This window comes from Notothenia coriiceps, unplaced genomic scaffold, assembly GCF_000735185.1.
Source record: "Notothenia coriiceps isolate Sejong01 unplaced genomic scaffold, NC01 NC01_scaffold00023806, whole genome shotgun sequence".
Taxonomy (NCBI): domain Eukaryota; kingdom Metazoa; phylum Chordata; class Actinopteri; order Perciformes; family Nototheniidae; genus Notothenia; species Notothenia coriiceps.
Window position 1 is genome coordinate 33,396 of NW_011356507.1, and position 14,237 is coordinate 47,632.

Here is a 14,237-nt window from a genome sequence, read left to right on the forward strand (position 1 = left end):
TACCTCAACTATGAGAGACAAAATGAGAAAAAAAAAATCCAGAAAATCACATTGTCTGATTTTTAAAGAATTTATTTGCAAATTATGGTAGAAAATAAGTATTTGGTCACCTACAAACAAACAAGATTTCTGGCTCTCACAGACCTGTAACTTCTTCTGGTTAAGAGCCTCCCTGCCTCCCACTTGTTAACCTTATGCTAGAATGGCAACCTGTTGAACTCGTTATCGTATATTGGCAACGAAGACACCTGTCCCACAACTCAAACGTCACACTGCCAAATCTCCACTAGACCAAGACCAAAGAGCTGTTCAAGGCAGCCGAGAAGACGAAAATTGTAGACCTGCACAAAGGGGAAGACTGATATCTGCAACGGGTAAGTCCCTGGTGTGACGAGAATTTAAACTGTGGGACAATTATTAGAAANACATGGGGGTGGAAACATCATGCTTTGGGGCTGTTTTTCTGCAAAGGGACCAGGACGACTGATCCGTGTAAAGGAAAGAATGAATGGGGCCATGTATCGTGAGATTTTGAGTGAAAACCTCCTTCCATCAGCAAGGGCATTGAAGATTAAACGTGGCTGGGTCTTTCAGCATGACAATGATCCCAAACACACCGCCCGGGAGGGGTGGCTTCGTAAGAAGCATTTCAAGGTCCTGGAGTGGGCTAGCCAGTCTCCAGATCTCAACCCCATAGAAAATCTTTGGAGGGAGTTGAAAGTCCGTGTTGCCCAGCGACAGCCCCAAAACATCACTGCTCTAGAGGAGATCTGCATGGAGGAATGGGCCAAAATACCAGCAACAGTGTGTGAAAACCTTGTGAAGACTTACAGAAAACGTTTGACCTCTATCATTGCCAACAAAGGGTATATAACAAAGTATTGAGATTAACTTTTGTTATTGACCAAATACTTATTTTCCACCATAATTTGCAAATAAATTCTTTAAAAATCAGACAATGTGATTTTCTGGATTATTTTTTTTCTTTCTCATTTTGTCTCTCATAGTTGAGGTATACCTAGGATGACAATTACAGGCCTCTCATCTTTTTAAGTGGGAGAACTTGCACAATTGGTGGCTGACTAAATACTTTTTTGCCCCACTGTATTATATGTAAAAAAACGAGCATATAAGGTGTTTCACTTTTTCGATCATACAAATGCAGAACCAGCTTGTTGTTGGGTGTATTTGTAGATCAGCTGTGTGTATATACAGTCATGGAGCTTAAAAGGGAAAATGGAAAGAAAATTCTGCAACAACCCATCTCGTGGAAGTGATTTATTTATGTTCTCTCATATCAATGCCATCCACAACTAGATCACAGAGTACTCAAGCTGGGAGATACACCCTGAAATCTCAGTAAAAAGTACAGAAGACACACAGTTTGGGAAAGAGCACTTGCTAAAGACAAACATTAATCATTTCACTGTGCTTGCATTTAGAAATGTCAAACCATTTTCTCAAATGAAACAAAAAGCCCCAATTGATTTAGTGTCTCATGAAAGGTAACGTTGTAAAATGCACTTTTAAATGTTGTATATTTGCATAAACCTAAGGACACTATGTAAACTTTAATGTCGGAGTGCAAATAGTTTAAAGCCATCTTTAGATAACATAGTACATTTTACTAGGGAAAAATACAATTTAGCAAATATCTAAGTCTGTGTGTGCACAACTGTCAAAATATAAAAAGGAAACAAATATTGAAAGCAAACCTCAATTTATTGCTGATTTATTTAAAAGGTGAAAAACTATTAATAAATAACTGTTAAATGCTGTTATGTATTCAATAATATACTTTTATATTTCTTCGTGTTTCACAGTGATTGTTAGAGTCCTTAGATGCAAGTGGTTTATTTTCCCAAAGTTAACTGCACACTGATAACATTATAATGACAATAGATTTACAAACAATTGCTGAAACATTTAATTTACAGGTTGACCAACTAAATATTTAATTGGCAATTTGATTATAAACATTTTTTAGTAATTTGTCAAACAAAAATGTTCTGGTTACAGTTTCTTAAAGATGTTGGATTTGCTGCTCTTGTTATTTTGAAATCCATGGAAATTAAATATCTTTGGGTTTTAGACTGCTGACGAAGAAAACATTTCAAAAGGTGTCAACTTGGGTTTTTAAAACTTAATGTGAACTTAATCATGAAAAAAATAAACTATTCAAAACTAAATCAATAATGAAATGAATCTCTAGTTAAAGATATTGAAAAAGAAAATGAAATGACACATTTGCTAAAGATTGTTAAGCTCAGAGACTGAAATATTTTTTTTTTCCTGTGCTTTCAATGGTTCATATAGACATTTTTCATATCTGGCTTATGTGATACTCCCGTCATACATTTGTTATGCAACGTATAGCTCAAATATGCTTTTTATTGCACCCACAGTACAGTACGCAGACCTGAGGTTAATTCTCAATAATTTGGGATTTTCAGGATAACACAATTAAAAGGTTAGCTTCATTTAAACGTATACAAAGTTAGAACTATATATACACTAGACTCTGTAAACTATATAACTACTACTATAGACATGCTTGTGACTTTACTAAACTGAAATGTAACTTGTATAAATCATGATAATATTAGAATAATAAGGTTTTTCATATCAGCTTACTGTCTGCTACACTCACGATAGGATAGAAAAATAGTCCTATTAATTGCATAAAAGGTTTAAAGCACCTATTTTTTTTTTTTAAACAAGTATATTAGGAAGCAATGTCTAATATGCAAAATAGCTCACACACACGCAACACTACCACACAACCATCCGAGTACTCTTGCACGTGTATCATCTGAAGACAAACATGCAGATTTCAGGCTTTGCTGGTTAACGAGACTTTGCCCCAATACTGACAGCGGACGGGATTCAAGTGGAGAGGATGTGTCGTGTGCTCATGTGAAAACTCCCTCTCATTCAAATGGTTAGTACTTCATTAAAATAACATACGCGTGTGCTAAACTCAACTCACGTGGCATATATATAATCTAAGAGGTCTGCTAATATTAGTAATGTGTAAGACTAGATTTTAGAGAAGCAATCGATGCTGCTAGTGCATAAGCACATAATGTGCAGGCAGCTGTCATCACGTGCTAGAGAAGAAACGAGGCATGATCCTGGACGTGTGTGTGTGTATAGACTTTGTGTTACACCAGAGTGAAATTTCACTCCATTGTACACCTGCCCACAGCCCACTAAGGCCTCTTGCGTAATTACATTAGAAGCTTATCGTATGATATATGGACATGTCTTTGATCATTCTTGCCGACTTTGATTTTGCCGCTTGTGTTAACATGCATATTTGTTATCATAAGGTGGACATTAATATTTTAGCTAACATGATGCCAAAATAACACGCTTTTTCCGACCCTTATAAGAATTCAAAGCCCCAATTCTGTAAACAGAAAAAAAAAAAATGTTGGTTGAGGTTGTTTCCGTCACACAGCGACACACACACACACACACACACACACACACACGGGTAGGTACATTTCGAGGCTTGTTGGTGTTTTTCCTGACGTCTACTGACCAGACAAAAAGGTTTGAAAGAATAAGACGAAAGATCCAAATAGACTTGGTTTCAAAGTTGCACTATAAAGCTCTGGTGTGGGAACATTTTGGGTTTAAGCTAAGGAATGAACTATTCTCTATACCCCCGTGCCAAATGTTCTATATTAATTTAAGTGCAATTTTGTATGCTGAGCCCGAGAGTCAATTTCATTTTTTTTTTTTGGGTTGTGTGGTTTTAGTTTATGTTTGAATTCTTAATTCTCAATTTACTCCATTGCTCTTTAAAATGGGATACTTGCATTATTATGCTTTTATATCGTCATTATATAAGTGGCATAAAATGGTCTTAAAATGACAATTATATCAGCGATATCTTGTAAAGCAGCAGTAATTATGGTGACACGCCTACAGGACATGCGGCTGCTGTGTTAGGCGTGACAGAGGTTACCGCTGGACCCACAGCTGGCAGTGATGCCGCAGTTCTTCAGGATGGGGCTGAAATGAGAGGCTGTACCGGTGCCGGCCTCTCTGGGGGGGAAAGGCTTCATGGTGGAGAGGATCAGGGCGAGACAGTCCGCCACATTCTTGTTTGGGGCGCAAGCAAGAGCCGGTGTGTGGCCTGAAGAGGGACAATGGGTAAAGAATGATCATTCAGTACTTCAGAAACAAGGACTGCTTTGGTATTGTATTATATAAATATTCCTGCTTACCTTCCTGATCGACAGCCATCACCGCGGCTCCTCTGCCCAATAACACCTGCACTACAGTGGTCAGGCCTTTCCTTGCTGCTATGTGAAGAGGCCTGCATGAGAATAAAAGACAAGTATTTCATGTTTGAAAAAGAATAGCACATGCAGTGCAACTGGGGTCAATGGCAGGCGAGTCAACATTAAAATCATGGACACATTTCCTTTGATGACTTTGTTCATTGTACAAATGTATTTCAGAGAATAAACATCTGCATCTTGGATGAACAGCTTGTAGCTTTTATGAGGGTAACCTTTAGTACATTATCAGAATGACTGTAAAATTAATTATTTTTCCAATGATGTTTTCCACAAAACACTGTATTACGTACGTTATACTTGACTTCTGAATTTATACTGGATGATATCCTTTTTCATACATTTAAAAAAAGGTAATTGTTTTCCCATTTTAAAATAACAGGGGGCATGTATAGCACTTCGGGATGACTCACATTTGGAGAGTGTCGTTTGCTGCATTTATGAGGGAAGAGTCGTTGATCTCTCCGAGGATCAACAGGGCACACATCTCATGACCCTGCAGAATGAAACACATTGTACAATATTATTAAAGTGCATTATATCACTTAGAACAAACTGCCTGGAATGTTACAGGTTGTCAATGCTGTACATTACGATTACAATTGTATTTAATTTGCATTAATTACTAAGTTTCACACCATTCAATGTTATAGCATAACGACACTATAAGCAACTGAAGGGTACGTTCAATTGTACTAAATAAAGAAATATCAATGAGATTTTTGAAAAGACATTTGATTACATTTTAAACACACATGCAAAATGAATTGTTGTGCCATTTCAAGCATGCAGTGCATCTTTAAGTGTGTGTATGTGACCTTGCTGCAGGCTAAGTGAAGGGCAGTGTTACTATTGACATCCACCAGCGTCAGGTCTGGCTTCGCTTTGTGCAGCAAGAACTCTGAAATGCAGAAAATAAGAAACTTTTCACAACAAGCACAGACCTTTCAAACATATAGCAACTTACAATCAGTGCAACAGGAGAACACATTTATATAGTGTTTTAAAAAGGTTCCCAGCAGTGAGGAGGGACTGTGAGGGTCAAAACAGTTCACACATGCTAAAAGGAAATATAACAATACCTTTGTCTTTGTGCAATCAAGTGCTTGAAAATAAATGACAGTAGAGGGAACATGGATGAAAGAGGGACCTTGAGTATCTCTTGTAGAAAACATTGTGTAGTTTTGTCCTCTCCGTGAGCTGAAAATGGCCCTGATGCGTTTTGAGGTTTATGATACACATTAAGACCACACTCATTTCAATCACATACCAACAGCCTGAGTCTGTCCACAGTCAGCAGCAACCATCACTGCAGAGCATCCACAGAGATCCACAGCGTTGATGTCCGCTCCCTGATCCAGGACCAGCTGGAGCCCGGCAACGTTTCCTGAATGACCAGCCGCATGCAATGGGGTCCTGCATTTAAATAACATGTGACATTAAGGGCTGCAGCTGTCATTCTCATGATCAATACATCTCCAATTATTTGATAAATTAACTTATAAACAAAAAAAGTGTCCATCTCAGTTTCAATGTCAAGAGAATGTCTTCAAATGTTTTGCTGTCAGTCAAAAAAAACAAAGACTTTCAGTTTAATATGATATAAAAGAGAAAAAAAGCAAAGCTTGAGACTTGAAAAAGCACTTTCTAACATATTCTGATTCAGGCAAAATACGAAATCTGAATTATCAATACAAGTTCCTCTTAACCATTATTTTCACAAAACAGACCAAATGGAGAGCAATAATCATGTACAGCCCTCACGATTTAGTTGCAAACCGTTGTTTGCAAAATGCATGCCTGAATTGCAAATAAACATTTACAATCATCGTAGACTGACCCATAACGGCAGCGCTGCATTAAATAGATATGTTATGATTAGTAGAGCTCAACCCAGAGCAGAACCCACCTTCCTTTGGCATCGCTAACTTTAACTATTTGAGGGCCAACAGTCTTCACTATCAGTCCAGCAGCAACGTCATGTCCATTTACTCTGTGTGGGAAGAACAGAGGTGTTACATTTTGAAAAAAACACATTCAATGTATTGTACATAATTCATAAAAAACAAATGTATGAGCATTTATTTGAAATACAGTACTCACAGAGCACAGTGCAATGCAGTGAAGAAATGTCCCTCCTGGTTGCTAAAAAGCTTGTTCTCAAGTAAAATCTGTAAACATCCTTCATGCCCTATAGACAAAGGAAACAAATAGATAAATCATCCATATTCAAATCTATAAAAAGAACGGTGATACAGAAATAGTTATGCTTTTTGCGATGGTCTTTTTAGATAGAACGTTTTTTTTACATGAGTTGTAGTGACCACTAAACGGCAAAAATGAGACTTTGATTATATTGCATGAGTTGTTTGAGCGTTTGCTCTGATGTCTCACCGTAGTGAGCAGCCCAGTGTGTGGGCGTGTAGCCTCTGAAGTCCAGTATGGAGTCCAGAGGGTCAGCTTTCACAGCAGCCTTCAGCAGAGTCCGGAGCAGCTCTGCGTGGCCGCGGGACGCTACGAGGTGCAGCGGGGTCCTTCCCTGAGAGTCTCTACACAGCGCAGAGGCCCCGTGCTCCAACAGAGCAGAGGCACAGTCCTCACTGCCTAACATCGCCTGCAGCGGGAAGACACAAGATATGAGGGGGAAAGAAGACAAACGACTCTCCAAAGGGGCGTGGCACTTGTTTTTGTTATTAATTGCCATAATAAAATGATAGGACATGTACAGAAGCACAGCAAGTACACCTACAGCTCTGTGTAATGCAGTGAAGCCCTTCTTGTCCGCAGAGTCAGCCTTTGCTCCTTTCTCCAACAAGATGTGGACACAGTCGGTGTGACATCCCAGAGCTGCAAGCATGAGAGCCGTCCTGCATATGAAACAAATAATTATTGTCTGCTGTGAGGACGTTGGAAAAGAATCTCCCTGGGGAATGTGGTTACTACAACTCATTTGAAATGCACATTATTGTTGTCTCTTCAATTATTTTACACATTACAACTATAGCATGAACAAGGCAAAGGTAATTCAATTCAAGGATAAACTAAATAACTTTATGGTGGACATGAACAAGGAAATACAGACTGCTTTTAAACATTGGGGATGGAAAGAGAGATGCCTGCGCTTCAAACTGTTAATATAATAATAACAGTTTTTTTGATTGTGTCACAAAAGTAAACATTGATTGGAATAACCAGATTGCATTATTAGTGTGTAGCTTTCAACTAGAAATACTTTGTTAAAGTTGCTGTCAGCAATTCTAATTCAACACAGTTTGTCAAATTCAGAAAATACCTCGTCACAGACCACTAGCTGTCTGTTCTGTATGCAAACCAAATCTGGTGTTTACACAGTAAACAATCATAATGTATATAAACACTGTATATGTCAGGTGTTTATCTAACTATCCAACGATGACATATTAAAGCAATACATCTTAAGTGACTCACTTTCCCTGTGTATCAGGACTGTCGATGACTTCAGCACTTTGTTCTTCATTGACCAATAACAGCAAACAGTCCATGTGGCCTTCAGCAGCTACACAGGAGGAAACGGTAACATAACAAATCAGATTCACAAAGATTCATCAAACATAGAAATGTAAATCATTATTTCTTAACTATAAAACATAACTTTTCACTCTCGTTACACACACCTGCAGCATGGAGAGCCGTCCACCTGCGCTTCTGCTCCTTCAGGGAGAAAGAGGCTTGGTGCTTCAGCAGCACCTCCACACACGGGGCAAAGCCTCTCTGAGCGGCCAGGTGGAGGGCCGTCCTGCCTTCAATGTCCCGCACATCCAGACTCACAAGGGTCTCACAAAGCAAACGCAGTGCATCACAGTGACCATAATACGCCTGTGACAGCAGAATGCATAAAATAGTATTGTTAGAGGCTTGTAAATGTAAAGTCTTAGTTTAAAAGTAATAACTGATCTGAGTGCTACTCACAGCTAAGTGCAGAGGACTGACTGGAATATTACTCTCAACCTCTTCTAGACAGTTGAATGAAATCTCCAGGAGCTGCAAGAGGGGGACAAGAAGAAACATCTCACACTTAAACTACTGTTGGTTGAGCCTGCATTCACTTAAACATTAAAAAAATGATCTAAATCAAAGATACCACTGACCAGTTCCAGGTGCTGTTTGTTCCCATATGCTGCTGCATAGTGGACGGCGCTGTAACCCTTACTGTTCTTCAGAGTTGGGTTTGCCCCGCTGTCAAGCAAGAAATCTAAACACCTAAACACACAGAGCACAAGATTAAGAAAGGTGCTAAGGCAGGCAGACAAAGACAAATGTAAAAAACGATATAGTAATCATAATACACATTTTTAACTCTGATGTTATTCTTAATTTGTTTTGAAATAATGAAAACTAAGGTTCGCTCAGTTACAACATGTCAACACAAATGTTAACATAATTCTAGATACAATAACAATGATATATAATGTGTTATTTTACTTTATGATTACCAATATGTGTGATAGGATACAAATGATGACTTACAGAGAGGCTTCGTGTTCCTTTCCCTCACTGTGTTCAGACTCAGAGTTCGTCTCCCCCCTGTTGAAGGAAAAGATGGATCATTTAAAGACGCACCTAGATGAATTGAGGATTAACAATGAAGAACTCTCCACATGATGTTGTTCTTGCCCCTCTGAGCAAAGTGAGTAAAACATTGAAATGAAAGTAAAGGTCCCTCACCCACAAAAGGTGTGTGAAGCGGCGGCGTAGTGCAGGGGGCTGCAGCCCGTCAGGTCCAGCTCATTGACAGCAGCGCCGGCTCTCACCATGGAGATGGTGCACTGGCTGTTCCCGTTAGCTGCAGTGTAGTGCAGAGGAGATCTACACGGAGCAACAGGGAGACAGACAGCTGTGATATCAGGTAACACCAAAACAGATTTCAAGTTTTACTAACAGATATTCAGCTATTCTTACCGCCCCAAATGATCCTTTGCATCCAGATCGGCATTGGCACTATTCAACAGCAAGTTCAGACAGTCTACATTTCTGTTGCAAGAGGAAAGAGTAGTCAGTAGTGTTTCAAGCAAATACATGTCAGTTTAAAGTGGACCTATCATGCTATATTTGAATAATATAGTGTAGGACCATACCTATATAAGGCATATTTATACTTTTTATTTTTCAAAATACCAAACAGATCATGCATTTTAGCCATTCCTCATTTCGCTCAATTTAACACTGTCTTTGCATGGGCTGATTCTGTGAGAACAGCACCATCTACAGGCCTGGCATATGTACTACAGCGTCTCCAGCGCTTTCGAACGGCAATAGCCTCATCCAATACCCCCTCCTCGACTCCTCCTCTTTCCCCTCACTCCGGGACTTGACCCGGAAATCGATCAGACCACGCCATTTTGAAGGAGTCCCATAGCTTGAAATGCACACGGAGGAACTCCGAGGGAGGGGTGAGGGAGGAGGGGTGCGGGAGGAGGGGTGCGGAGGATACACGCGGAGACTACGCGGAAGTGCGCTTTCACTACTCGCGTATAAAAGCCCCGCCCCACCTTCACAGGTGGTCGATTTCAACAGAGGAAAACAGACAACTGGAAGATGGAGGGAAAAACGCCACACATCACACATGTTCACTGAGAGTGCTCACAAGCTCCGTGGGAATTATTATGTGCAATTCATTATCTAAAAAGGCTTTCACATTACTATAATTATACCCTATAATTTTGACAATGTACCGTACATTTACCACCAAAAAGGGAACACAAAAGCAGGACCTAACTATCAATACCATTGAATTCCTTGACTAACAAGAGAAAGANTATATATATATATATTACTTTTAAACTGCGTAACACACACAGGCAAAGCATCAGAGTCACTTTTATTGCCATGTGCTCTTGCAAAGATAAGGAGTTGTTGATGCACCACGATAAATGCAGGGCATACGTGAAGACACATCATGTAACATTCTAAGGAAAAAATGAACATTGTGTTAAGATATATATGTCTTAAGTGGAAATCCTGTGCAGTTTTGTTAAGAAATGTTAAAACATATTTTACCGGGCTATATTCTATGACATAATAAAGAATGTGGTGTGTGGAGACAGTAAATATGTGCGTCACGATATTGCCAGCTGCAGTCAGAAAGAAAGTTTTTTTTGCTTCATCTTATTAACGGCAATTGAAACACAAAGGGGAATAAAGAAGCTGTGGGGGACATTTCCAACAAACATCTGAAATAATTAATTGAAAAGTATGAAATCTTATCTTTGTGCGTTCTGAGAAATTTTGAATTTTCAGTTGGTATGAAATCATTGTTTTAATTGTATACTCTGCAAAACAGAACACTACAACAGTTAGTATTATATGTAGCTCTGTATAGAATTAGTAACCAGTTTACAGTAGGGATTTGGGAAAATAAAGTTTCAAGAAGGCGCACTCAATAAATAAATGCAGCATTATATTCTTCACTTCAATTTCAAGTATTTGTTTCTAGTCTAGGAAGATGCTGAAAAAAGAGTGAAAAGAAAGAACAATATTTACACACAGAAATCAGAACTTTAAACAATTCTTATTTAAATTCAGTTCATTAAATTTTTTCAATCACTTTATTACTGTACGTGTGGTTGTGAAATTATGAGCACAGATATCACATGATCGAACAAACGAAAACAATGAATGCTCACGAGAAAAGCTCGTGTTATTTCCTCCTGTTTAAACTGTTTGACTTGTCCTCGGACCCTCTGAAAAGGGTCATTAAGTCCCCCTTCAGTGCCAACATTTATATTACAATACATATTCTGACAAATCCATCAGATATCTAATCCTTACACCAGGGGGCTCAAACTCAATTTCATCACGGGCCACGTCAGGATTATGGCTGCACTCAAAGGGCCGGTTGTAACTTTAAGACTATATAAAAAGACATATATAAATATATATAAAATAATGTATTATATTACATTATTGCCTCTGCATTGGATTATTATCGGAGCAGAAGTCTGGGGCAAATAATTGCAAGTGTCTTCAGTGTGAATGTCACAAAATGATTTAAAAAGAAAAGCCAAATTCTGGAAAACAAGTCACAATCAAAAAACAGAAGTGACATTTTTTTAAAAAGGTAGTGACTTTTACAAAAAAGTAACATTTAAAAAAAAGTAACATTTAAAAGAAAGTAACAGTTAAAAAAAAAAATACCATAGTCAAATTCTGAGAAAAAGGCACATACTAAGAAAAAATGCATTTTTAGAAGAAAAAAAGTCAAATTCTGAGAAAAAAAAGTCTAATTTGAGATGCATTGTGGGACATGTAGTTTATGGGCAACGTGCTTCTGTAAATCATTATGTAACCGTATAATAAACATATAATATTCTTTGCAAGCTCTTGTGGGGCCACAGAAAATGAAGTCACAGGCTGGATTTGGCCCCGGGCCTTGAGTTTGACACCCCTGGTCTAAACTAATGTAAAAGTTTCAAAAATAATTCGTTTTATCGTAGTCTCTGTAACATCATAGTGGTATTCTTTGTGCAAACTAAGCCTCTGTCTGCCACAAATCCTGGCATGTTAACTGTTAATTAGTACCGTAAATGTATAGTGTTTGAGAATAATACATAATATCCCAATACTCAAGTGTATTGATATTTTCATACACCCCTAATGTGTGTGTGTGTTGGCTCACCCTCCAGAGGCAGCTGCATGCAGGCAGGTCCTTCCATGGTCGTCTAAGACGTTAATATCATCCCCTGCTGACGGCACTTGAGACGGCATGATGTAAAACTGGCCTGAGCGATACACAACCAACAATAAGACTTTGTTAAGTGGAAACATATTGAGTTGTGTTAGTAATACAAATTAATGAAAAGGAGATGATAAATTAAGGAGTTTATAGACTCAAAGAGATTCTCACCATTGGACAATAACTTTCGACAGCAGTCTGGATATCCGTAGAGCGCTGCCAAATGCAGTGGAAGCATCCCATGAATACCCTGTCTTTGAAGATCATTAAAAATATGATTTAGTATTACATTTTGTATTTGTTGGTTTGGAGCATTAACAGTGAATGTGCAGCTTAATCAGTTACAAAATACAAAATCATGTGTATCAAGCTGTGTAATAATGCTTATCATAAACAAAACCAAAGACAAACATGGAAGACTCTCAGGTTTGGCCTTACTGGGTCTTATCAGCACCGTTGGTCAGCAGAGTGCTGATCAGCAGCTCCTGACCATATCTGGCAGCAACATGAAGAGGGGTGTTTCCAAACATATCAGCGCAGTCGATCTCCCCACCTGTGCGCAGAGGAAGATGTGAGTATATCATGGGTTTCATTTGAAGACGTGCTATGATCATTCGAGTTGGAGTATATTGTGAGAGAGAACTGTGATGCTAGGCTTTGTTACCATTTTGGATCAGAATCTGAGAGCCTGTGAAGCGCCCGTGCATTGCGGCCATATGCAGAGGGCTTTTCCCTTCTTTATTCTGTCAACAGAGAATAAGAAAACATGTTTAGTTAAACAAATGGCATATATACTTACAATCTGTACATGTTCATTGAATCCTCTAAACATTGACTCAAATCCAGTATCAATTAGCACTTTCTTTGAAGCCCACATTTACTAACATGTACAGTCCTCAACAATCAACTGTAGCAGGACTCTGTGTGCTTTAATATTCCATCCATTATGGTAAGTTGAAAAGTAAAGTGCAGTACATCTTGATATAATGCATGTGTCATCTTAACATTTTTATTGATGCATTAAATGAATTGTGATGCAATTAATTGTATTAAATAATCTATTAAGCATCTTAAGTGATGCAGGTCATGATGCAGTTTTTATTATTTGTAATGCTTATAATGATAATTCATTACAAGCCTCATCTATAATATTTTATGACTGTTAGTATATAAGAAAGTATGTTTATAAGTGTAAGTGGTCTCTCAATTCAATAAAGTCTGACTGAAGCACTCCTTTGTGCACCAGTCAATCCTCACAGTAAATACAGAGCTACATCCCAGATCAAATGCACGCTAAAGGGTCTTTGAGCATGTTTTCTCTCAGTGATTGTGCTGTTAAATGTTTTTTATTTTTCATGTATTGTGTCTTGATATTTGTCCATGTTGATGTTACAAATGGAGCTGCTGTGATGCAAGTCACATTTCAGACTTGATCTGACCAGTAGAGTATTATCGTATTATCGTAAACAAGAAGCATTTAATATGCATTGTAAATCCCTATACAACAGTAGTTCACAACCTGGGGGGCGTGCCCCCCTTGGGGAGGCGCCAAAGATCGCAGGGGGGGAGCCAGGTCTCAGATGATTTGAGGCCAAATATCATATTTAGACTTTTTTTACTTTTTCTTTTTACATAGAATTGTAAGGCAAGACATGATTGTCACTAAAAGCCTTTTCTCTACATTACAATTAAAAAATAATTGATGAATTAATTTTTATAAAAATTCAAGTTAGTATTAAAGGCATAAAAAGAAAGAAATGTATAATTCTTTCTTTAATAGAAATGTTTCTTCTGCCTGGAAAGTGTCCAAACCAGGCTTGTCTGGATAAACGCATTTAAAAAAAATAGTCATTGTCCATGCCGGTTTCAGTTGGATTATTTGTCACAGTTGCTCCGATCAGATCGGTCTCCTCCATTTTGTAGATTATTTACGACTTTTGAATTCACTTACTTTGAGCATGTGTTTCAAACAGTTTAATCCCTTTGTGAATTGTTTCTACTGGCACCGTCCTTTAATTTCTTCATTCAGCGGGAATCCAAATGAATTAATCCTGAGTCCAATAACCATCAAAGTCACTCCAATAGTGCTCCTTAATTACGCTTTCATCCTCCTTTAACAAAATACTTCACATTCATCCAGTTTGTGACAGTAGTTGTAGCATTTTTGAGACTTTTAAACTTTAATTACCGCTGTTTCCCCCCCCCCCCCTTGT

The 14,237-nt window shown here is 38.3% G+C and overlaps 1 protein-coding gene across 2 annotated transcripts in view; it reads right to left on the reverse strand.

Moving 5' to 3' along the window:
- Positions 1-1,263: 1,263 nt before the first annotated feature.
- Positions 1,264-14,237, reverse strand: part of ankrd52b (ankyrin repeat domain 52b) — a 21,225-nt gene continuing 8,251 nt past the window's right edge. For both annotated transcript variants that reach the window (XM_010781930.1, XM_010781929.1), the window contains exons 9-28: positions 12,689-12,767; positions 12,463-12,577; positions 12,196-12,278; positions 11,968-12,070; positions 9,252-9,323; positions 9,018-9,158; positions 8,820-8,876; positions 8,441-8,552; positions 8,262-8,333; positions 7,967-8,168; positions 7,761-7,848; positions 7,063-7,180; positions 6,708-6,927; positions 6,417-6,504; positions 6,223-6,306; positions 5,584-5,729; positions 5,132-5,214; positions 4,727-4,809; positions 4,239-4,330; positions 1,264-4,147 (exon numbers count right to left, since the gene is read on the reverse strand). In XM_010781930.1, coding sequence (XP_010780232.1) covers positions 3,957-4,147; positions 4,239-4,330; positions 4,727-4,809; positions 5,132-5,214; positions 5,584-5,729; positions 6,223-6,306; positions 6,417-6,504; positions 6,708-6,927; positions 7,063-7,180; positions 7,761-7,848; positions 7,967-8,168; positions 8,262-8,333; positions 8,441-8,552; positions 8,820-8,876; positions 9,018-9,158; positions 9,252-9,323; positions 11,968-12,070; positions 12,196-12,278; positions 12,463-12,577; positions 12,689-12,767 — 2,229 coding nt within the window. In that variant the 3' untranslated portion in view covers positions 1,264-3,956. The remainder of the gene's footprint in view (positions 4,148-4,238; positions 4,331-4,726; positions 4,810-5,131; positions 5,215-5,583; positions 5,730-6,222; positions 6,307-6,416; positions 6,505-6,707; positions 6,928-7,062; positions 7,181-7,760; positions 7,849-7,966; positions 8,169-8,261; positions 8,334-8,440; positions 8,553-8,819; positions 8,877-9,017; positions 9,159-9,251; positions 9,324-11,967; positions 12,071-12,195; positions 12,279-12,462; positions 12,578-12,688; positions 12,768-14,237) is intronic.